Consider the following 26,907-nt stretch of genomic DNA (forward strand, 5'->3'; position numbering starts at 1 on the left):
CATTGATCTGAACGACTAATAAATAAGACAGTGGAAAATTTGTAAAAATTATGCATTTCAATTATATCTGTCAACCAAACCAAGTCTCATATTATACATTTTTCGGGATTATGCAGTCAATTTACATGACTGATTTGAAATTTGACTACTCTTACTGGTAAGAATGAACACACTGTCACTACAGAGACAAGTTTAAGTGATGAGCGGGTAATTTTAATCTCTCATCTTTATGGGTGCATACGTTATGGTATGATAGTTGTGTGTATTAGATCAGGTGTGTGAAGGCCATTCATAGAAGAAGATAGGATGTCTGAATGTTCTGCTGACACTGAATCTTAACTAAGCTGCAATTAAATACATATAGCTGATCACAACTAAGAGAAGAAATGAAGACAATATAAATTATTGACTTAATTTATAGGACTTGAAGATTGAGAACGTAATTTGGATCGAAGACTGAAATTATCTGCAAATGATGGTTCAGGTGTAGAAATATGATGGGGATTAGTTGGTGGTGATCGTGAATTTCTAAAAATACTTTCTTCATCCGGATTGTATGGTTGCCAATTTGATTTTGGTTCTGGTGTCTGATCATCAAAAGAACGAACAAAAAACAAACAGAGTTTAATATTATTTATACAACAAGTACAAAATATGGACCAACATACAATACGAAAATGTATTCTTCTGTGAAAAGACAACGTGAATATATATATATATATATATATATATATATATATATATATATATATATATATATATATATATATATATATATATATATATATATATATATGATTGTTACTTACTTTACTCTTTGTGTGAACAAGATCATCTGGATAAGGTAATTCACTCTTATTTATACTGTCCATCGGAGTAGGAATATCCAGTAGACCTGAATGACTAGTCCGGTCAGGTGATGAAGACGGTGTTTTGAGTTGTTGCTGTTCTGTTCGTAGTAGTTGATTAGTTGGATTAGGGCTAACTGATGCTGGAGAAAGCATCGATCCAATACGTTCTAATAGTGCAGTTTCAACTAAATGTTGTAAATTTTCTTTGGATGAAGTGTCTAGGTTTGAGAAAACAAAACAAAAGTTCCACGTGATTCAATAAATTTGAAATTATGAATCGACCCAAGTTAGGTCACAGCTGAAGACCTGGAAGCACTAGACGGCCGCTTCGTTCTAGTGTGGGACTTCTTAGGAATGTGGGTCAACGATTATGCAGCCGAAAGTCGAACTCAAAGCCTTCAGAGAACGCTTAACCTTTGAACTACAGAACCAGCAATCGATGATGTTAGTGTTTAATTTCAATCAATCCACGCCATTGTGTGACCATTTTTCTGTGTGTGGGGCTGTGATTGAGCATTGCTGAGGAGCCCCTACAGTGATCTTACATAAGTTAGTTCATGGTCTCAATGAAAGTCAACCGTTTTTAAAACCCCTTAATGAAACTTTTTTAATATTAAGAAAAAAAACAATGACTACATTTATCACCAAATGAACTGATGGAAGACCTATTGTTCAGTAATTTTCATCTAGATTTCATTTACAAAAATTCAGTGAGCAGAATAATGTAGTAGGTTTAGACTTATTAATATTTCTTGAAAATAAAAAATTTGAAACTTAAACACTCAGAGCATAGTTTGGATCTGCTACTTCATAGCGAACGACTTGATGTTTAAACTATTGAATCATTACTTTACAATGCTGGACTGTTTCAAGAAAATATCAAATACACCGCTGCATCGGCAATGGTCTTCTATTACACATCGACCCAATCAGAAAAATTACTAAGAACTATTTCGTCTTTATTCAGAACATTTCAACATTGGATGAACAAAAATTGAACTCAGAATACTGAAGACCTGTGATAAGAATGATCTCAATTGGCTACCTAATAAGAATCACATGCTCTGCATTTTAAAAATTTAGCCCAATTGGAATATAGTGAGAAAACCATCCAATAAGTTTTCGGTAAAAATCAGTCCTTAGCGAGATTTCTTATCGAATGTTTGAAATCCTCGATAATCATCTATCAATATCTTACCATGACTTTGCGATTGATTTTTAGCTAACTGATCAGAGATCTGTAAGACAAGACGTGATAAAATATTATCTTCCAACTCCGTACGAGATAAGGCATTGAAATTATTTGAAGGTTGTTCAGTTGATTGATTTGACTGAAAATGAAATCCAGTGCCTTTTTCATGAAGTAAACCAGATGTATCAGTAGAAATTAGCTAAGAAGAAAGATAAAGGAAAACAATGAACTGAAACGGGTTGTTTAAATAGAAATAGTTCCAGATTTACTTATAAACTTTTCTGAAAAAGATATCAGTCAAGTTTTTTTCAAATATCAGTTGATTGGTTAATTCAAAATGTTAATCCTGTTTTTCGAACTAACTGACCACAGTTCTCTTTAGTCAGCTTTTTTGTGCATCCTACTTATTGATATTCAATAGTTCATGTCATTACCAATCATATTTGATTTTAGGACTCATTACAATTCGCATGTATATCAGAAGCTTAAGTTCACACCATATATGTTATTGAGCAGAGTTTTTGAACATAAAGTGTTTGATTTGTTCTTATTAATTGATAGTACCTGTTTGATGCAGCTATGTGATATCCCCTAATTTTTAGTATGCATTAAGTTTAATTCTCATCAAATCATTTGAAAGGGGGATTTTGTTACTGTTCGCATCTGTGATGCTTTATTAAGGCATTTGCAAACAATACTGTTTACCTCGCTATTACAAAGAATGACAAGCAGAATGAAGTAATATTTCTTTGCATTGTTCATCCTTTTATTCTTTATATTTCTTTTTATTAATAGTTATGTATTCTAGGGAGAAATTCGTCTTAGCACTTGATGAGTCATACACAACTGAAATATTCAATTAGAATACTTGGACGGATTCTATACAGTATAGTTTAACATTGGGACTGATCTGACATACTATACGCTTAAAAACAATATTGATAATTTTTTATCTATGATAATTGAAATTCAAAGTAATTACCATGGTGTGTATTGAGCTTTATTGTTTTTAAATGTGTCATGTGATTCCTATATTAGATAAATGATCCTAAAACGAATAACATCTTGGCATACAGAGTTAATAAGTTTATTATATATTGAATAGTGGACAGTAGTAGGATTTTAGAGCGTATTTCATCCCATACGTAACTTGTCAGCCTAATCTAATTGAAATCGTATTTATAAAGTTACTGAGATTTCAACCTAGTACTTTCCATTTCAAATTCCATACCTTAACTTTTAAAGTTGACCAAACGGTTATCGTGTGATTCAGTAGTTCAACACATTCACAAAGTACTTTTCAAATAGAAAACCATAAAAATAGTCATTTACTTCCAATACACTTTCTATATTACTAACTTTGTCTATTCCTTCTTAGTATTGCTAAGTTATTTCATACAGCTGTTCTCTTGATGTCCATGTTGAGTCAGTTTTATATTCAAATATAAATTGTTTAAGGATATGCATTTTAGTCCAAACATGTGTGAGATTAGATCTGAGATCCATAAGCTTCATATAGAATAGAATTAAACTGATTTGAAACTTTCTTAAAATTTCAATCAATTATATCAGGATGGGGATTTGTGGATGTTGTAGTATGTTAACCGTTGAATTCACGAGTTAATCTACGTTAGATCACCACTAAAGACCTGAAAGTGCTGGATGACCTAGTGTGGGACTCCTCAGCAGTGCACATACACGATCCTACACATTCGAACCCAGGACCTTCGGTTCCACACGTGAGCGTGCAACCCTTCATCCATTGTCTGAGGTGGCAGTATAGCTTGGATCGATTAGTGAATTCAACTATTATAATCAATTATACTACAGGATGCCTTTAATATCGTTTGAAAGAGATCTATCAAGCTTCAAAATAACAGAAAACAATTGTTCATTTTACTTAATTAAAATACACATACTACAATGAATATTAAAATAGAAATTTCCATAGTTGATATAAATTGAAAAATAAAATCAATTGATAATAAGACAACTAATAATATTATATGTGGACACTAATGAAAATAAAATTAGTACACAATTGAATTATTAATTACCTTATCTTCTTTATTATATTTTCTACTAGGTCCTATTGCAAGTGAATATTGATACATACCTAATGGAATTATACCTGAATTTGGTTTTGTGAAAATTTTAGCTTGCATATTAATATATTTATTTGATTGTAATTGTTGTGGTTCTGTAGTTGATTCAATTGTTTCATCATTTTGATGATCACTAAATCGTACAACTTTTGAATTAGATCTTTGCATTCGTCTTTGTGAAGAAGAAACTATTTTTTTTAAAAAAAGGAATTAAAATTATAAAACAAAGAAAAAGTAGTATTAGTTTTTAATTGAGTACACATTGTTTACTAGATAGAAAATGAATATGATCATTTGTAACTGTAATAGTTTTATAGATATAACATATGCAGATGACAGTTCACTTGGTATTATTTACTTGAATCTTCCGATTGATGTTTAGGACTGCCAACTGATCAGTCTGTTATTAGCATATGTACATACTATGCATATTGCCTTGATATAGCCTTAATTCACAAGCATTCTAAGCAAAGATAGATAGTTGCTAGCAGTGGAGTCCAGGACGTGCGTTTCATCCTATTTGGGACTCGTCAGCTGGATGTACTTGCATCTCAGAGTTGATGTTCACTCTGACAGTATTTTATTAACTGAGAAATACAACTAAAAAAAATTGAAAATGTTTACCATATTATTTAAATCTACTGGATCGTAGACTCGTATTTCATAGTTGAACCTGAGAGTTGTTAATTTAAAAAATTAGTGCTGAAGTAGTTTAGCATTAAAACAAATATCTTATATATTGGTCATGAACAGAGTGTTTGCTAAAAATAATATAGTTAAATAGTATAAGTTATTTAGTTGAAAAGATCAATAATTGTTTTAAGACAGTACAGTAAAAAGGTAATTGATCTTGCTTATTTTAGGAATAACTAAAGATTAGTTCTACCAGAGGAAAATATTAATTACAGATAACATTTGAAATGATAAAAAAATTATTAAAGATGTATTTGCTTTATTGTTATAACGGGAGTCATTCCAGATTACATGATCACAGAAAGATTAATCCAACTGTTAAATCAAGTGCAACATTGGTGCATATTAGGTAAAGAACCAGTTATCGATAGTCACAAGTATATTGACATAAATACAGAATGGGGAGAAGTTATTACGACATAAACTTAGTTTATTATACATGACACACAAGGTTACCTCTATATACATTCACTAGTTGTCTGAATACACAAATTAGTCATATGTTATTTAATCATTTTGCTTAGTTTGGTTAACTAACTACAATTTTCGTTATAGCCCTGAAAACCAATAAAAGCAAACACTTCAAAGAACGAAACGGTTTATTCAACGACTTCTATTTAAACAGTTGTAAAGTTGTGTTTACATAAATCGGCAGTCGTAGTGACTTTTATTTGTTAGATAGTGAACCCATAACTATACTGTTATCATGTAGAATCATTTTATCGCTTTACATATCATCTGAATGATCAAGCCCAATCTATTGAAACTTGTTTGCTTACATCTCATTTGCATTATGAATGAATAATATGGACCAAATCATTGTTTTTGCTCTATGCTATGCTTCTGTCCTTCTTTATGTTAAGATTACATAAACTCTTATTCTATTCAATTCAATAGAGTCCAACATTTTTAAAGTAAATCTTTTGTAAATTTGGATCATTTTAACATTATTCTCTCACCATTACTCGAAATTTAGCTAACCATCATATTGTAGCGAACGAGCAATTAGGTGGGGACAACCAATTTATTATTTAGTGCGAAATTACAGAGTTCTTTCGTTAAATCTGAAAAACCATACATTAAATACTTCGTTTGCAAATATTCCATCAACTATTTCATACTATGTCGTTACTCCATTATGATTACATATTACTCTTTGTTTACATTCCCTTTCCCCCCAGTTCGGTCTTCTCAACTTTCTGCTGCCAGGCATTCAACTCCTGATTGATGTTAAATACAACTTATGTCAGTCGACATAACTAGCATACACCACAATATCGTTTTGTTAAAGAAATAAATATCTAGCTTCGATCAACCCATAATCGCGCGCAGTCCATCATCCATTGCTTGGGGTGGATAACTATCTCACCACCGGCACAGATTGAACTCCACTGGTCACAACTTCTCACCAGAACTTCAGGAGTAACATCTTGAAGGAGGTCACTAGCGAACACATGACTATTATTAGCATGGGTGATTTGCAGTACATTCAATGTTGAGATCACAGATTGATCTTGGCTATACCATAATTGAAAACCTAGACAATTATCCATAGCAGGCAGTGAATGAAGAGTTGGGCAAAATAATTAATTTAAGTCATAAAACAACACCGTTTGATGCCGGATTAGTGGTTTAGAGGTTACGTATCAGGACTCGAAACAGAAGGTATTGAGTTAGATTCTTTTGTGTGGGATCATGAATGAGAACTACTGAGGAGTTTCATATTAAGACGTAGCAGTCATCCAGTGCTTTCAGGTCTTCAATAGTGGTCTAACTAAAGTCAGTTTGTGACTTCGACTGTGAGAATAGTAAAATCTTCACAAATCCGCCATAGCAAAGAAATAACTGTTAACACTTAGTTAAATGATATGACACAACATGATATAAATTACTGGTGATAAGTGAGTACAATTGACCAAAACATATGATATTAAAATTTTCTAGATTTATGTACTTGATATTGAAGTAAGTTTGTAAGTTAATTATAACTGTGGAAAAAATTGAGTGTCTGAACCTACTCCCAGTTAGATTTTCATCACTTAACCGTAGGACAGCTGTCCGTGGCCTAACGGGATCATTAACTGAACGTGGATATAATGGTCGTTTAGCTCTTCGTCTATTTAAACGCCATGGAGAAGTAAGCGTTACTGGTGACGGAGAACGATCTGTAGAGTATAATTTAGGTTGATGAAATAAATCAATCACGTTCCTTGACCTCGTTGGGGAACTACAAGAACTTGATGTATCCCTCATTTGTTTTGGTTGGGTGGTTAATTGAGATTTCGGTTGAGTTAGTCGTGAAATGCGGCCAATTGATCTGTTGTTTTTTTCTGATTTCTATAAGGATAAGTCACAGTGAAAATGAGTCTTTTGCAAATTCCATTCATCAAATTTTCACCAACTGAAATAGATAAAACTGAATATACACTAACCACTATTACTTGAAGAGAAATGAATTTCTTTAATTTTGGGGATCTTGAATCTTACCACTATATGTTTTATTAACGACATAGAAAATTTATCTAGAGGCATTTCGGCAACATATATTTAGTTTCACTATGTCTGTGGTATATCGTATCATTTAAACAGAGATAAACATGTCCCGGATCAAAATAATGGGTCCACAGTCATCTAACGTTGGGTAATTTAGATAATCTTTTTAAGTTACTATATATAAGTTAGTAGTATGTTTTTATTATAGTTAAGTAAAGATGAATTTCGTGTATAGAATAGATCCACCAACCGTGATGAAAACTTTCGTTAAGAAAATTTATTTTTGATCAAGACATTGAATAGTTTAAAAGTACAGAACAGAAAATCGGGAGTTTCTGTGTCTTAAAAACTCGTTGTTGTTTACACTCTTCTGTAACGACTTATGTCAGAAGAATAATGAGTTCGATTACATAAGATTCAACTAAAAAGTGACAGTATGTAACATGGTTTTTTATTACTGAGCTAAGTTACATAAGAAACTGAAGTTGACTATGCCAGATAATTATATTATTTATTTGAAAATGGTAAGCAAAATGCCTTTGGACTGTTTTCATAAACGGAATATGTCATTCCACTAAATTAGTTATTTTTTTGTAATAATTAAATTTTTATCTTGTTGCAATTCAAAGCACTTTCATGCCAACTTTCAGTAGAATGGCCCTACTGAGTACTTTTCATGAATCTCAACTACTTAGTTCAACTCATTCTATTATTTTTTTAATGGTTGTAACTTATACACAGAAAAGCTTCAGTAAATAATGAAAAGCATGTACCGGAGACTAGCAGTTTATATGTTAAATTAATCGTGAAACTTACTTTATCATGAACAACTTTCTCGATTGCATCATTTATCATAGCTTGTATGCGAGCTTTCTCCGCTGACGACCTAAACAAAAGATTATATATTATCGAACAAACAGCAAAGTATACAAGTTAGTTATTGAAATTTATACATAAACGTTATTATGAGACAGGCGGTTTTGCTGAAGCTGCGTTCCCCTAGCTGGACGGTTTTATGTTGTCTTTTTAAGTAACTTCATTACCACAAACTTTGGATTAAAGTTGGCTGATAAACTGTTCACACATTTGATTAGTAGGTTATTCCGTAAACGTTGATTTTTATCAGTTACTGATGTTCCTTGTTATGTCATTGTCTGCCTATTTATTTTGAATTTTCATTGTGTTCAACCTTATTCTTGTTTGACCTTACAGTTGTTCATGACTCTAAAGTGATTGATATTAACTGACTATTCAATCCAACTCTAACCAAACCATACTTCTGAGTTTCAATTCCTCCCAACCACCTTATGATAGACAGTGTTTATCATTCAAATCAGTTGAAGAAAGGATGGAATTAGAAAATCCAACTGTTATAACACTCGATTTACCCTCTACACGAATAGGACGCTAATTCGCCTTAGACGAATATCTACACTAGATTCCCTCCCAATGTTTATTCTACAGAACATCAGCACAACTCAGATCAAGAACACGTGACTAGCCTGACTAGAACGTAAGTATATTTCCACACCAAAAACCGACAACAATCACAGTAATAATAAGGGTAAGAGAATATATAACTCATCTAGTACTTGTCAGACTATCTAATAGTCTGACTAAGCAAACAACTGATCATTATCATTCTTACCCACATATCACCAACTAAGTGAGAAATCTTCAGGATTCTGCAAATTTGACGTCTTAATTTCGAAAAGAGAATAGTGTATTTAAATGAGTTAGTCAGAGTAAGGTGGTTTGAAATCCTACGAACACTCAGTTCAGGATATAGCGTAACTATTGTCCTGTTTATCATTACTAATCCAAAGGTTTCAAATGATGGCGTAACAATTGATCAGTGCTGTCATGAATCATCCAACTACTTTTAATTAACAAACGTTCAGTAACTGTTTGATAGCTAATCATTACCGTTTAGTTAGAAACCACATTTTCATTTAATTTAAAATACATAATCAGTACTTCAAATATATACACGATAAATTAGTAATCTTGAGAGAATATCAAGAAATGATTATCTCGATTTCAAATTAAACTTCTTTCTATGAATTGAGATATCTATTATGATTTCATGAGGAGATATTATTCTTTCACTTTGTCCTCAAGTTTTAGATTACAGCAACAATCAAATTCCTTTGGAAGACTATACATGTTGGAAAACGTGTTTAAAATACATTTAAAACAGTTAAAGATAAGGAAGAATGCAAAATATTGATGGATTTTTCAACAAAGAAACTGGTCCAATTATATTTTATTTTGTTTATATAAAAGAGAATGATTTTTAAGTAAAACTTAGTTTGATTTCATTTTTGTATTGATTGTTTGAGTCTTCCAAATGATGTTTAGGCCTGCAATTGATCAGTCTCTTATTGGCATATGTACATACTACGCACATACTGTTCGTATTGTCTCAATATTACCTTAAATTACAAGCAATATAAGCGAAGATAATGATGACTAACATTGGAATCCATGACGCGCTTCTCGACACACATTCAGCTGACAAGTCCCAAGTAGAACGAAACATGCGTCCTGGATTCCACAGCTAGCCACCATCATCTCTGATTATAAAACTCAGTTTTGTTTGAAACCTAATTTGTCGTGAATAAAGCAATTGAAACTGTCAGTCTGTAAATTAAGAAGGGATGTTAAGATCATGATACAATAGGAGGTTGAACAGAACTCTGTTGTGCACGGAGATCAGGTTTGAAATAATGGATTGTGATAGCCTTAGTCGTGCATACATTTTCGACTAGTTCAAACCTGATTTTTGTGTACAGAAGAGTTATGTTTAGTTTTTTTCTATAATGGTCTTAAAATTCCTTTTGATTTTGCAAATTGTTGAAGTGACCCAGAAAATTGCTTGCAAAAGACAAGCAAGCATCAGGAAACACTAGGAAGCGTTTCGTCAGCGTTCACTTGAAGTTTTAGCCAAAAATATCAAGGAAGTGAAACGTCACATGCAGAGGTTCTGATTGGCTGATTGCTACACTGCTACTATGTTTAGTAGCACTCCAAAATCTTCTAGCAACCCAAGGACATTTAAAATATTATAAAAACCCTGTATTTTCTGTATGAAAATGAACCTTGGAGTAAAGTACCTCTCGCATACTTTGCGTCTTCTCTCTCATTGTTCAGGTCGCTGTCTAGTTCTAGCTTGGGGGTTACAGAACAGCTTAGGAGACGAATATAGCGTTCAATACGCAAGACTTATCACCAATTGTTAGTGTAATGTATTATTTCGGTGTTAACGTCATTTCCATTTATTAAATAGACGATTATCTTTTGTTAAATAAGAAAGATTAGTTCAGCGTTGGATTTTTTATCAGATAGTTATTTTTTATTACCTCGAAAATTACTGTTACATTTTTATAGACAATAATTCAGAATACCGTAAATTGCTTTCTTTCGAAATAGGTTCAGTGAAAATCAAGAAATAATGAGATACTGATTTCTCTTCGTTTGCAACACATGTCAGTAGTTTACACTGTCGATTTAAAATAGGACTACATTGAATATCTTGAGATTTTGTGTTGAGTACTAAAACATTGAGTCATAGTTATTGATAGCATTTGACAAAATTTATGTTTGTAAATAAATCAGTTATATACGTATCTATGTACAATATCTAATACACTCACTTATCTTTATTTAATAAATCAAGTAATCCAAAAATTGATTGATCATTATGTGAAAATTCTAACGCAGCAAGATTATTCTCTAGATTATTACGTCGTCGATTAAGTTCATACAATGCAGTTGAAGCTTTAACAAGAGGATCATCAGGTAAATTAGATATTAATTGAGTTATATCATCTGTAGGTGAAATTGTTTTACCAGAATATTCCATTGCAAGTCGAATACTTGGAAGTAAAGTACCAGGCGTAAGTACAGGTTGGGAGTTTGACAGTAAGGCGTTTGAATTTGTATTCTAGAAAGATAATTTGTTAGGAAGATAATTCGAATTATATATTACAAGACATATTGATCTTAGACAATGAAGACCTCTACATCTCAAAGCAACCACGGAATACAATGAAAAGCTTTGATGCAACTAGACGATTAAAACTTCGCTGATACCCATGTTCTTCTATCCCATACAAACCAACCAATGCAGGTCAAGACAACCAGTGTAGCAGTATCTTCTCCAGCAGTCAGCCACAACATATACGAGGGAAAAACCAAGATTGTGAAACACAACATAGAGAACACCAACTAAATCACACTAGATGAAAAAGCTCTGGAAGAGGTGAAAACTTTCACTTATCTGAAAAGCATCATATGGAACAGCAACATGTGAAAGTCAAAACAACTGTCAACCGACATCGAAGTCAGAAGCTTCAATACGAACAGCAAGGCGGTTCTATTGTGCGACGCTGAAAACTGGAGAACTACTATAACAATTAGCAAAAATGTACAGGTATTTTTTCACAAGTGTCTATGCAAGATACTTCAGATCCATTAGCCAAATATCATCAGCAACAACCTACTATGATACGAAACAAATCAACTTCCAGCTGAAGGGGAATGAGGAAGACCAAGGAACACATTAGACGGGGAGTTGGAAGCAGACATGAAAGGATGAATTGCAACTGGGAAGGATTGCCCAGGTCAGAGTTCGATAGAAAATCCTGGTAGGTGGACTATGCTTCTCCACAAGAGTTAATAAGAGAAAGTAATTAATTAATTAAGTGCGCAAGTTCATAAATAAGTAAGTAAATATGTAGGTTATTTATGTGATACATCAAATGGCTATACGTTGTTTCAAATTGCTCTACGATTTCATCTTATGAATATGTCCCATATTTAGAAACATTTGTCATATAATTTCATGAATGTACTTAGACGGTTTTGCGAATATTTTATTCAGTTTAACAATGCTTGATAAGATCCCAAACCGATGCTATTTGGTGACTCACTGAGAATCATTGAGAAATCTGTGATGTGTGAAGTGTCGAAAAAGTTCAATGCGAGTTGAATAAATCACCATTGATGTTGTATCAAGATTATGTTATATCTTAAATTCACTAGAAATGAAATAATGTACCATTGAATACCAATTAATTGAGTTCTGAGTTTGCTTCTAACACTTTTTTAAACTGACTCGAATAATACCTAGCAGTGGAATCTAGGAAGCGCGTTCTATCCTATTTGAAACTCTTTAGCTGGATGAATCTTCATCCCAGTGTAGATGTTCAATAATATTATCAAAGCAATCATCTACGAATGTACAATTAAGTGAAGAGAATGATTTAATTGCAGTCTTTTACATCAACAACTGGAAAATCCAAACTTCTTCAACCAAATTATTCTTCAATTTTTTGAGAGAGTCACCTTTAGATATTAGTCTGTTAGATAATTTTTTTAAGAATTACACTTTCATACTTGTAATAAAACATTAGAAAAGAAACATCGTAAAAACGGCATCTTAACTCACTGGATCAATTTTCTCTGTTTGTTCTAATTTGATACTGTTGTTTTCATCAAATCGATTACGAACATTCTGAAAAAAATTATCATGAGTATAAAACTGATAAAATTTCCAAAAGATGAAAATCAATTGAGTAAACTGTGAGGTAGCAAGATAATCAGTGATTATATGAACAATGACTTAAACGTTTTAATAAATTATCCTGAATATATTAAATATCAAATAATATTAAATGTATAGAGAAACTCAATTACTGAATATATACATTATATTATAATGCATCGTTGGGTCTCAGCACAGTGGTCTATAGGCTGAAAGTTTGTATACGAGAGTGAAGATCCTAAGTTTGGTTCTTGGCTGTGCAGTCGTGAATGTGCACTGCTGAAAAGTATCCTATTAGAAAGAAATGGCCTTCAAGTGCTTCAAGTTTTTCAATGGTTATTTGGCTTAGATATGCTCGTGATTTCAATAACCTCCACAACTTCATACTGACAATATTACAAATGTTTTTCTTTGAAAATTCTAGGTAAATTTTGTTAGTCAAGCATCACGTTTTCAAAAAAGAAGACGACAGTAATTAAATAATGCAGTGGGTTTGACAAGTGTTTGGCTGGTTCGTTTAGTACTAATATAATTCAACTGATATAGTTACAATATGACTATCAGTTTATGCAACCTCATATCGTGTCAAATATATTGAGATATTAGGTGGTTCAGAATTTCCTGAGGACTACATTCAACCACCCAGAAGTGTAGCCCCCAAAGGCCCTGGTATGGCCGAGAGTGGGCTGGGCCCGCCCTCCCTCTCGAAATGCTCTCTCACGGTCTTCTCGTGGCGGGGGTGTTGTTTACAAAAATGAGAGGACGAAAAGCGAATGTCCGGTGCTTTAACCGGATCCCAAATCAATGGTGCACATGGGCTCCAGTATCCTGCGGGAAGGAATGGCGTATGAACCAATTGTTGGTCACCGGCTACCATGGGACTGCATCTCCTCACGATGCTCCACTGCCTTGTGGATCAGACCTTTAGGTCAAAGGCTCGGGGTGTGGCCCCCTAATAAAACCACCTGCTTCGGTTTGGGCACCCGGGCAGTATAACAGCTCATACACACACACAAATATGGTGTGGCGCATATATATTTGGTGCCCCCTTGTACCAATATTTATGTGTTGAAATAAAAAAATAAAAAAACCCAGAAGTGTAGTTATTTTCAATAGAAGAAAAACTTACTAGTAATAAGTCTTTTATTTCTCGATAAACTGAGCGAAGTTCATTCACCATTTCTTTTGTTTCGTTTAGTTTTGTTTCTTGTTGAGTACTGAAATATTAACGATAAGAAACCAAATAGACTATTAGTCATTAGTATGTCTTAAAATTGTCATCATTGTTATAATAAATCTTTATTTTCAGTACGGGGAGTTGTGAAGATCATAGTAATTTTAACAGTTGAGTTCATTAATTAATCTAAGCTAGACCACCATTGAAAACCTGGAAGCACTAGACGGCCATCTCATCCTAGTGTGGAACTCCCTAGCATTGTTCATCCGCAATCCTACACTCGAGAATCAAACCCAAGACCTTTAATCTCGCGCGCGAAGGCCAAACTTCTAGATCAATGAGCCGGCATCCAAAGGTGTCAATATCTAACTTCAATTAATCCATGATCTTTCGCAACCCTTCATCCATTGTCTGAATTTGATAACTGTCTCACCCCCGACATGGACTGAACTCCACTGATCACGGCTTCATAATTTCATTTAACTTGTGTAGATTCACTTAAATTAAAAATTTTTATTAGTTATTTTGTTACTAAGAAATTTATTTTATTTTAACAAACAATTCCAAATGTACGCGCTATAATTTTAAGCTATGTATTTACCTTAAAGTTATTTACTATATGGATTATTCATTTAGACGTACAACTATCGAATATGATGAGGATTTACTGGAAAGAATATACTTTATTCATATTATCAGTGTTTCAATACAATAAAAATTTTAAAAAAATTCTTAGATGGTTAAGAAAAAAAAATTAATTAGATATTTCCATTTATCAATTCTGTAATTTTGTGCAACAGCTAATATATATGTAAGTTAAAAATACATTTACCTCTAGTCAATGTATTTATTGAGAGGTTGTAAAAGTCTTTAGGAAAGTATAAATTCATAAAATTCATGATGAAATGTTAGTAATAATGATATGTGAATCAGTCAAAGCTTAATGACAATCTTCAGTAATAGCTCGGTACTAACGAGTATAGTAAAATAGAAATTTTACAGTATTAGATGAAAAATGCAGATAAATAGAACAGAAATCCCAACAGCAACAAAGAAAAACACACACTTAGTTAAACAATACAATTATAAACGAAAAGATCGATAAATATGTAAAAAGTTAAAACCTGTTCAATGTATTGGGTGATAAATACCATTACTCTCTTTTAAATTATAAAATCTAAGGTATCCAATCAACGATTTTTACTAACATAAAAACATCAAATAGAAAGCTTACGGTACGACCAAACAAAACCCCGTTGTTTTATGAAATACTATCTGCTCACATTTGACCTTCTTTCAATCGTTATTCTAGTGGACAGCAAATAACTAGATCACTTCAGTAAATGACCAACTTTATAATTTAGAGTATTCAATTGATTAATTAAAAATATCACATAATGTAACATTATTCGCTATTCAATGGCTAGTCACTGTATGAATGAATGTTTAGAGGTTGTAAAAACCTATCTCTATTCACTACCAAAGTCCACATTGACCTTATATATCGATGGAGAGGACGTAGGGGTGTTTGTCACTTCTTGATTACGCAGACCATGGAAAGATACTTCTTTTTGAGGTATTTAAAAATAAAATTTAGTTAAAAGTGACCTAGACTATCTAGGAGAGTGAACACAGTATCCAAGGGACAACTAATAATATGATGTGACAACTGGGTGAAATGTGTATTTCCTTCAGGGTTTAATGTTGATTAGGACTGAATTTTTAATTAGTCAACAGAATTGTAAAAAGTGAAAGAGCAAAATCAATGTACTTCTACTTAAAACTTAGAAAAAGTGATGAAAAAAACAAAAGACATTAATAAATGAAAACCTTCGTAACATACTTATTATCTAAAATATTAAAATTACTAACATAAACGATATACATCATTTAACATCAATGGTTATGCTATTAAATGTCAATTGACTCATGATCTCAACTATTGAAATTAGTATAATATCCACAAAAACCCCTTCGGATATTAATCTACATATGCTCACTAGTGATTGGCTTCAAGAGGTATATCCTGGAGTTCTAGTAAGCAGCAGTGACCAGTGGAGTTCAATCGGGTCTGTTGTGAGATAGTAACTCACTGAAGGCAATGATGGATGTGTCGCTCAATTTCGTGGATTAGTTGAAGTTAGACATTAACACTGTTGGATGCCGGCCGGCTCAGTGGTCTAGAGGTTAGGTGCTCGCGCGCGAGACTGATAGGTCCTGGGTTTGGATCTAGCGAGGTGGGATCGTGGATGCGCACTGCTGAGGGGTCCCACAGTAGGACGAAACAACCGTCCAGTGCTTCCAGGTTTTTCATTGTGGTCTAGCTTCAGTTGACTCATGATTTTAACTATTGAAATTACTATAATATCCACAAAAACCTCATTCTGATATTAAATGAACCTACTTTTTTGTTTTTAAATCTTCAGATTTTGAATCCATAATCATATCAGAAGTTTCCAAATATTTTTCTAATTTATCCAAAGTTATTTCAGGATCATCATCATCATCATCACCATTATCATAATTGCTGATATTTTTTATTAAGTTTTTATCTTGTTTTTCATTTAAAGATTTTGTTATATTTTCACATTTTAATTTATTATTAGGTAATTGTAATTTATTATAAGATGAATGAATTAATTTTTCTTTTGGAACTTTTCTATATTTTTGTTGATTTAACAGAAATTGTTTCTCTGTAATTGTTGGTTCTGAAAAATAAATAAAAACAGAAGAAAAAAACAACAAGATAAATTGTAAATTTAACATCAGTTTCAGGGAAAATAATTCTCATTTAATCAATCGTTTTGATATTGGTATTGATTGAATAACATTTCAATATTATCAGAATGGGTTTTGTGGAGATTTTTAGAAATTTCACAAGTTGAAATCATGAGCCAATTGAAGCTAGACCACCATGGAAAAACTGGAAGTACTGGACGGCCGTTTCGTCCTAGTATGGGACCCCTAGCAGTGCGCATCCACGAACCCGCACCCCGCGGGACTCGAACCCAGGACCTACTGGCTTCGCGCGCGAGCACTTAACCATCAGACCACTGAGCCGGCATCCAACGGTGTTAATGTCTAACTTCAACCAATCCACGAAGTTGCGCCACCGTACACCATTGTCTTCAGTGAGTTCCTATCTCACAACAGACCTGGTTGAACTCCACTGGTAACGGCTTCTCACTAGAACTCCAGGAGTGTCTCCTGAAGTCAGTCACTAGTGAGCAGGTGATTATTATCATGAGGAGTCCCATACTATGACGAAACGGCCGTCCAGTGCTTCCAGGTTTTCCATGGTGGTCTAGCTTCAATTGGCTCATGATTTCAACTTGTGAAATTTCAATATTAGTCTAAGTTCAACTATATATCATATTGAACATGAAAAGAATTCGAACCCAGAGTTTAATGATTAAGTATGGATTGTTTTAAATATTACACTAATAATTTATGTAAGAAACAGAATCATATAAGAATAATCTAGACATACTTCAGTCGATTGAAAATGAACTTAAGCTAAAGTGAGTAAATTCTTTAGTTAACTAAAAAATAAGTAGTATCATATGAAATGATTCTTTACAGCATACAGAATCATTAATGAACATAAAATAAATATTTCATTTATGTACTGATGTAGTATCATTCAACAACTTATATTTATGTAAAGTACTATTGTTTATTTATAAGTGGAACTGTTGTTATTTCCTGATTACTAATATAATTCGTATTGTAGTTAATGAAAACTAAGATGCAGTAAGCAATCAAACAATGACCTTTGTAGAATAAGAAAATCATACATTAAATACATCATCTATACATCTTCCTTCAGTTGTCCTTTAAATTCTATTATTATTCCTATTGCTCTCCGTTTTCCTCCTTGTTCTGTTTGTTTCAATCTTATGCTGGTAAGCCTTCTACTAATTATCCCTACTACATACTACTTATATCTGTCCACATAAGTTGCGCACACCACAGTATTACAAGGACTTATAACAAATTCTTCTGTATGCAAGTTAATTTAGTAATGTAATGGAGAGACAAAAAATCAACTTCAGATATTAAAACATTAGGAATTACATTGACTGGCTAATTCCTGGCCGTTTTTTTATTTAAATTATTTAAATGGTAGTATCCTAACTAGCTATTTTAGAATAATTTATTAAATATTGATTTCTATTTATCTAGTTGTCTGAAAAATTACGGTCTAAGGTAAGTCCGAATTAAAAAGTAACCAATTTCATGTTGCTTAGTACTCATCAGTGGTTCGATTCTATCAATCAAGTTGCAAAGTGACCATTTGGCTACATAACTCAACATTTTTGACTATCCTGTCTAGTGGTTAATGGTTACAGGCATCGTAAGAGAACTAGTATTCCCTGTACGATTCAAAACCACATCAAAGAAAATATAAGTTTCATTAGAAATGCGGATGAATCTTTGTAAGGATTGTCAACTATGGCTCTCATAGATTCATATGATCTTTCATTTGATTTCTAAGAATGCTCAGAAATACTGTATGCGATTATTTCAGTTGATTATTAATAATAAAAACAATACAGTTCATTGTTTACCTTTGTTACTAATGTCAAATGAAAAAAACATACTTTTTTTAGCTAAACATATCGAACAAGATGTGGTAATGAAATAATACGACATGAAATTCAATAGGTTACTTTTTAGTATTTTTAAAAAATTTATTATCAACCTTTAACAAACAAAACAAAGCGTAGATTCAGAGTGTATTTGTAACCTTAAAAAATTTACTTCAGTTGTAAGATTATTAATGGTAAATATCTATATAGAGTAGGGTAATTTCCTAATAGAAAATAAGAATAACTGTGCAACCCGAAAGTCACTCTAAAAGCTATAAGGTTAGATGATTGAAATTATGTATCTGAAAAGTCTGATACCCAGTTGATTATCATTTGAAATAGACAATTTTGATAAATCATAAAAGTGATTAAGACATAAAGACATTCCGTTTTTTAGTGGATTTAATATAATTGAGAACGAACATCAGCCGATGAGCTACTAAAAAGTACGGAACATCAAAGGATTCCACAATATAAAATGACTGTCACTGGAAACTAGCTCAGCTTCATGGGGTTCATAGAAGTCTATTTTAAAACTGGTCAATAACAAGGGCATGATTATTGTTTAAGAGAGGTGGTTTGTTCAATGTTAGGGTGTTTTTCATCATTTACTGTCTGAATTTTGCTTTGATTTACACATATGTTGAATTCTGCTTGAACCATTAAGTTATTTAAAACTGCTTACAGTGTAAAGATAGTTAACCACGATTAACTTGTGTCAAATATTGTTACATTCGTGAAGTCGTTTATTGTTAAACTGAAGTGAATGAGTAGGAGCAGGCTACTTGATTAGGGTCAGTGTTATTATCGTAACCAATTTTCGACAACATTGGTTCAAGTGGCTCAGAATGATGAGTGAATTTACCATTCAGCTTTCCTTACATGGTGGTATTGAAATATCACCATACATTTTTTCTTCCACAAATTAATCCTCCGATCACATCATTTGTACCCAATCTTTTGTACGACCAATATTATTGTTATTGGTTCTATTACTTTGATATTTGCCCTGGTAATCGCATCATGCTGTGCTGATAAGATATATAAACTTCAAACGATCCACATATATGCTTGCTTCTACACTGCATATTGAGTTTGCTAATATGCACATCTAATAAAATATACTTATAGAAATGATGATAGGTAGATATCACTAGGGCTACATTTATAAAACTTGTAGGTCAATCCATCAGTTCATACTTCTACGTTTATCCAACTTTTCTAAATTTCTAAATGTTTAGAGTTAATTAAGTAATATTATAACATTTTATTCACTTAGTTTATTACAATAAAATAAATAACTTAAAATACAATACAAAAAATATAATACTTGTTTTCGATTTCAAAGACTGATGATCGACTGATTTTTTTTGATCAGTTAATGATTTTCCCTTGATAGTTTGATATGTTGATTTTCGATTAGTTGGTAAATCATGATATTGCTTTTGTATTGAATTTTCTTTATTGAGTTTTTCCAAATGTTCATCAATATCACGTTCAATTTTATTTGATACAGATGATGGTAAATGTTTTGATGCATAATTATCTTGTAGTAATGATAAACGATGTCTGATGTCATTTAAATTATCCTTTAAATCCACAAAACATAGAAAGGAAAAAGAAATACAAGTATAGAAATGAAAATAAAGGAATCATACAATGGTTGAGTAAAATATGAAAATCATACATCAGATACATCATTTGTACATCTTCTTTGAATTGCCTCTTACAGGCGTTATGGTTCCTTCATTCCAGTTGTTATCTTGATTGATTTCAGTTTTATTTTCTCTTTTCTTCATTTCAATCTTTTCAACCTTCTGCTCACAAATATTCCATTTCCGACTGGTGTCATATACTGCTTACATCTGTCAACATACACCACAGTATTACAAGCTTTATTTATTCATCTAATCTCCAAATTATGTTGTGAATCATAGTTATATGCTAATGCATTATGTTATAACTGTTTTACCATAGATTAAGGGAAAAAATATATTTCATTCCACTAATCTAATTACATTTACGGTTGATATTAAGTTATTGTTATATAAAATTAAATATTTAAAATTAGGTGAATTGAAAGTTTAACAAAGGTAATATTAATTGAAAGAAATAATGAGAATATAAAGGTGAATTAAAATGTTCAGTAAAGATTGTGTATATTTATGATGACGATTTAGTGTTACTTAGACTTTCATGTTTACTCGGTTAATGATCAGAACTTTCAGAGACACATTGAACATTTCTCTGCAAATTTCAATTTATCTTATTCAACGAATGAATTGTTCATTGAGATGTTTTTAAGGTTAAAATTATAAGCGGACGGATATTTCTACAGATAAATATCATTGAACTTATAATATAAAGCTTATGATAACAGTTGACAAATGAAGTGTTTTGCTTACAGTAGTATCGTAGTTATAACTGTAAGTCGTTGAGATGAAGTCAAATATATGGCTGACTTATTAAAGTCAATAACAGTGGTACAAATGCGCATATTTATTGTTTTCGTCTAAATCTTTGTTTTTCATTATCAATTTTGTGAGTCAATATCTATCATTAATTTTGAGCCATATTTCCCTTTCCAGCTAAACGTAGCTGATGAAGCCGGTAGGTCCTTCTTGAGAAGAGGTGTACATGGAAGAACAGCACAACTACCGAGGCGCAATCATCACTTTTGGAATTGGTTTTTCTATAATTTGGCCTAGTATCCTGTTCAGTGATCGCTGATCATCGATGTAATAGATAGCAATGATTTATTATGCCTTTGAGTGTACAAAGCATCTTTTCACATCCATTGAACGGACAATGACGTAGATTGTTGGCCGCGTACTATATGTGTTGTTGTGTTTTGAGGACTGATATTTGTTTAGATTGTTGCTTGGGCAGTTGATGTATTTTGTGTATGCGTATGATGACGTGATCGAATATGGAGTTGTGGTCATCCAGCAGTCTAATATATTTTTCCGTAGTCTGTTAATGAGCATTTGTTTTGATCTATTTGTGTAGTGGCTGAGGTGTTCAATTTGTGATCGTCCCCTAAGTGCCTGTACATCTCTGTAATGTTGGCGAATAGTTGATGACAATTTTCGTTTTGAAACTTGCTTGTCCAATTTTCCAAAACTTTGGATGTTATGATTTTAAATTATTTAGATTTTGTTTTGCTAGTTATTTTATCCTATGTGACTTATATGAACTACGATATCTTGAACCGATTTATATTTATACTAGGACCTGAGTTATTTATGACTTTGTTGTTTAAGAAAATATTTTTCACTAGTTAACGATCTGTAGGTTTCTCAAAAACATAGTATGTGTTATTGCAAGTACAACAAAATCATTTGAAAAATTTTACATTCAGGAGCACAGAAGATACAATATCAAAAAAGTCAACTGAATGTGTTTAATTACACATATTTTAAGGTCTTGGGGTATATGATCTATTCAGTAAACATAGCAGCTGGGGTGCTAACGTTTTTAGTTAGTAGCTATAACTCTCACTAAATCAATTATATAACGTACCGAAAACAGATAGGGCGTTAAAATACTCATCAAGACCTTACGAAGATACTTTTCTGGACAAAGGGTACAAAGGCTCAACATCAAATTTATGGCCAAACGTAGAAAAAAATCTCAGGCAATTCATGAAATGTTAAAGGGTGTTTGATAGATAAACTGTTGAGGAAAACAACTCCTTACGAATGGATGAAGCAAGATCAGGACTGAGATGGTGTAAAGACGATAATACGCGAACAATGAGCCAGTGTAAGAGCAAAGTTAATAAGAAATTTTAAAAATATGTCGGATGGTGGAAATGGGGAGTATTTCTAGCAGAGGAAATTTTGTAGAGTAGAATTTATTTGACAGAAGATCGCTGAGTTCACTGGACAAAAACTGGCAAAAAACGTAAACAATTTATATGAATACATTTCTTTTTTTAACTAGACATTTTTGACTTTATGTCTGTTATTTATCTGTTGAATACTTAACTGACTCATGCTTGGTACTGAAAACCTCGAGTCTGACGGTATGTGGTGAAGGTAGCGATCTCCACAAATTCTAATTTTGTGTCTTCTAACATTGGGTGATTTGATCTTAAATTTTAACGTATACTTTACACTGACCGCTATATAATAATATTTAAAAGAATTCGAATTGTAGTAGCTAAACAATAAACTATTGAAAATGGTTGTTGGGTAAAACAAATTCACTACTTCACTGCATTTTTAGATTAGAATTACGAAATACCTCTTTTAAAAACTTGTTGAATGAGTTTATATTACATCCAAGACAGATTGCCAAATATTTTAAGCATATATTCAAACATAATAATTGATGGTAGTTACAGTCTTCCAATTTATTACTCGGTGTCGGTTGAAATGTATAATAATTAAAAAGCATACCTGTAGTAATTCTTCATCAGTAAGTGGTCGTAACTTTTCCGGATTATTCAATAAATTTGTAGAGCTCGAGTCAGCTTTAACACAACATGGTACTGTGCACGACTGACAACAATCTGGTTTAGAGAACCAAACTTTTGGCGGGGTTTGTAACCGTGGAGAGTCAGTATAAGTACGATTTTGTGGTAATAAGCATTTTCCACCAACGAGGTCATGACAGAAACATACATCATTTTCATTTAAAGGTGAACGTGAATATTTACATATTTCTTCTAACTGCACTGACAAATCTTGAACCTATTATAGAAAGATAAAAGTGGTCGAATGTTACATAATTTTTCACCATTACAGCAATTAACAAAACTCTAGCCAGACGAAAATTTGTGACGTTGATCAATTCGGATAAAGGAGTATGCTAGTTTAAAGAATGCCATTCATCAATGAACACTTGCAATAAGTAATGTGATTACGCGTTTGTTTAGTCACCAATAAATCATGATCTTTTAGTCGTGTAATACTCTGGATTTTAAAGATACAGTTATATCTGTCTTTTAATAGATGTTTTTGTGAGAGAATATAACTAAAGTGGTGTGGTTGTGTGACAGTAGTGTAGGGCATACTAACGTTATCTAAATGCTAAAATCAGAGGGCGAAACAGTTCACAATTTTGAATATTGTTATTCATTATAACAAACAAGTTGAATTGTCACATTACCTTGAAAATATTGTTCAAAACAATTTTTTGGATATTTTCCAGTAGATGGTAATGAAAATAAATTATTATATGTTGATTTATGTGAACATGTATACGCATAGTCCCCTTTAGTCACTGTGTTCAGTATTTCCATGTATGCATCCCCTTTTGCATACCTAAATACAAACTCAGGGTTAAAGGATTCCAAATGATCGCTAAATTTTATGCGAATTTTAAATACTATTGTGTCTCAGCTATTTGTGATTATGAAACTTGACAGTTAGCAATAATCGCTAGTGCCTTGCACAAAATCACAGAACTCAAACTTTCCACAAAGTCTTAAAACCGTTAAATTCTCCCAAGGGCTAACTTGTTTCTACAGATTAAGGACAAACTAATGCTCATTTTATTACCTTCCCAACCACTCTGTAATAGAAAGAAGTCAAAAGTATAAATAATAGCTTACTACAAACACATTTAAGCTCCAAATATGGCTTACCTTTCCTTTCAAATCAATTAGTTCAATATCGTCATTGATGCTTTCTAAATTACCACCGGTTTTATTTGAAAAATCGCTATTGATATTGTGGTTATTACTAAGATAATCAGCCTCTTTTTGAACTAGTAGCTCGTCAGCAACGATGTCTTTGTCATTCAGGCATAAAGGATCTTCAAAAATAACTTTCCTGATTTTAAGATTAACAAATGGTGTAATGCTCAAAAATATTAGAAATTATTACCTGCTTGCGAGTTTTGATCTAACTTTTGTTGTTGTTGGCTGCTTACCTTTTGTGACACTAAGCATACCATTTTTCTTCGTCAAATTTATGTTTGAACGAATATACTCATTCATCATTTCCTGCACATGAAACAATTCATAATGTAAGACAATATTTTCCATGTAATGGTAGAAACTGGTCTAATCACCTAGACATTATAAGTATTATAATAAAATAATCAGCATGAATGCACTTAAGTTCACTTGGGAGACTAAACATTATATATTGTAACCTGTTTTAATGTCTAGTGAAACCACTGATAAAACAAAATATTTTTGTTTTTATCAACTGAGATTCTTCTATGAAGATTTTCTACTGTTTGAAGGCGAAATTCAGCACAGACTGGTGGATCTTAGAGAATTATTGAAAATTTCCGCGATTTCGGGAGCTGTTTGTTCTAGTTTGAAAGTTCAGAGACGTGAAAACTTGTGAATCCGTACGGCGTCTAACAAAGATTTTTCCGACTTCTCGGAAAAGAAGAAACATTGAGCTAAGTGAATCAAAATTCAAGTCAGTTAGAATGTTACCCATAGCTTAGAACTCCCAAAATTATTTGAATGACCTCAAACCTGGCAGTTGCCGATTAATACTTCCAAGTGTATTGTGATGCATATTGGTCATCAAGATACAGATACATACACGAAGAATAACACTGAGCTACCTATCGTCCAGACATATAATGACTTAGGAGTCATCGTTAGCCAAGACTTAAAGATTACTGCACAGTACCGTGTAATAGCCGCCAAAGGTTTTAGAACTTTATGGTCGATACGTAGGGCCTTTAGTCACGTCGACACTAAAAGGTTTTTGACTGTGTATACAGTGTTTGTGAGTCCTAAATTTGAGTACTGCATACAAGCGGCTAGCCCCTGCTTAAAAAAAGACAGTGAGCTTTTGGAAAAGGTTCAGAGAACGGCAACTAAGCTGATTCCCGGAATAGCGAAGCTTCCGTATGAAGCTCGACTGGCCAAGCTGAACCTTTTCCCGTTGTCATATCGCAGAACTAGAGGTGATTTGATTACAGTTTTCAAACTGTTTAGTGATAAATTTGCACCTGATATCCCCACATTTTCCTTGTCTTCCAAAACAGAGAATTTACGAGGACACTCAGAAAAAGTTCACAAGCCAAGAACAAATTACTTGTCAGCTGACTATCGACTTTCCCATCGAATCATCAACGAGTGAAATTCATTACCTCAGCACGTGGTTGAGGCTCCATCCGTCGACTCTTTCGAAAGAAAGTTGGATCAACTGAGAGACCATAATTGCCGGGACTAACACATGCCATTAAGCCTCCTGTCCTTTCAAAAATGAAACTGAAATATCATTATGTGTAGGTCTTGAGCTATAGGAAATTGAATAACACTAAAGTGTAAACCATCGGGTTCTAACCTAGTGGTTTAAAGGTATCTTCATCACTGCAGAAATTTGAGGTACTGATCGTGTTTCTATGCAAAAGCTTGACTGGACAATGCTAAATAAAGCCTAGGTTATGATATAGTAGCTGTCTAGTATTTTCATTATTCAATAATTTCAAAGTGCACTGTCCGAGGTTTAAGAACTTCTGAGGAAAAAACTCCTAAAGATTTCAAATGAAAACTGTACCTTTACTTACAAATCTATAAATCGCACAATAGAGTCAGCTATTAACAAAGACAAAAATCGTTAGTTGGCACATGTGGTATTCAACATATATACGTAGTTTTCGATGTATTACACATCTTGTTTTGTAGAAACAGTCTTTGATACTAAGATGAAAGAAGTGCTATGTAGGTCGTGTAGATGATCTTGATGGCATTATGTTCATTCAACCGAGCAGTTTCATTGTAAAGCTTTTATTGTTTTTCATTTATGAGGTCTAAAATCAGTTCAGAGAGAATGACAGTTAAAAGTGGTATGTAAACAATGGTAGAACAAGGTACAGCAATAACCAGCTGAGATCAAGGTCATCAGTCAGTATGTGGGAAAGTGGCGACAGATTATTTCTATTTCGGTTTTACAAGGGTGACATCCAAGAGGACAATGAAATCCACGACTAAATAACTTAGCTTAGAGAACGACATAATACTAAAGTTATCTGGATACTTTCAGTTAAGAATTCAAGACTGGAACTTGCATCAACAGTTACAAGTTCCTTCACACAGTTCACACTGAAGTTTCAGTTTTCCTTCTAGTTACGGTAGAGATAAAAGGCGACCAGTTTATAGGTGTTTAATTCGATAATGGGAGCATTAGAGTTTATCTTGAACGGTTACAAAATTTCACATGATAACAAAAAACACTACATTATCTTACCTTGTCTCATGACTGGCATTAAAGTCTTCTTAGTCAGACCAGTGTCTTACGTTTCTAATAATCTGTTATATTTTGAACACGTATTTCT

The 26,907-nt window shown here is 32.7% G+C and overlaps 1 protein-coding gene across 1 annotated transcript; it reads right to left on the reverse strand.

The window, feature by feature from the left end:
• Positions 1-410: 410 nt before the first annotated feature.
• Positions 411-26,907, reverse strand: MS3_00010440 (uncharacterized protein; the record flags this gene model as incomplete). The annotated part of the gene is made up of 16 exons (XM_051218803.1): positions 26,820-26,907; positions 24,486-24,604; positions 24,245-24,431; positions 23,055-23,348; positions 19,982-20,240; positions 16,464-16,767; positions 14,012-14,099; positions 12,787-12,852; positions 10,991-11,280; positions 8,151-8,220; positions 6,860-7,178; positions 4,101-4,336; positions 3,963-4,058; positions 2,050-2,242; positions 810-1,069; positions 411-587 (listed from the first exon to the last, which is right to left on the reverse strand). The coding sequence occupies exons 2-16, from the start codon at positions 24,599-24,601 to the stop codon at positions 411-413; spliced, it is 2,955 nt and encodes a 984-aa protein (XP_051072019.1). The 5' UTR covers positions 24,602-24,604; positions 26,820-26,907.

Source organism: Schistosoma haematobium, chromosome ZW, assembly GCF_000699445.3.
Source record: "Schistosoma haematobium chromosome ZW, whole genome shotgun sequence".
In the NCBI taxonomy this organism is placed as follows: domain Eukaryota; kingdom Metazoa; phylum Platyhelminthes; class Trematoda; order Strigeidida; family Schistosomatidae; genus Schistosoma; species Schistosoma haematobium.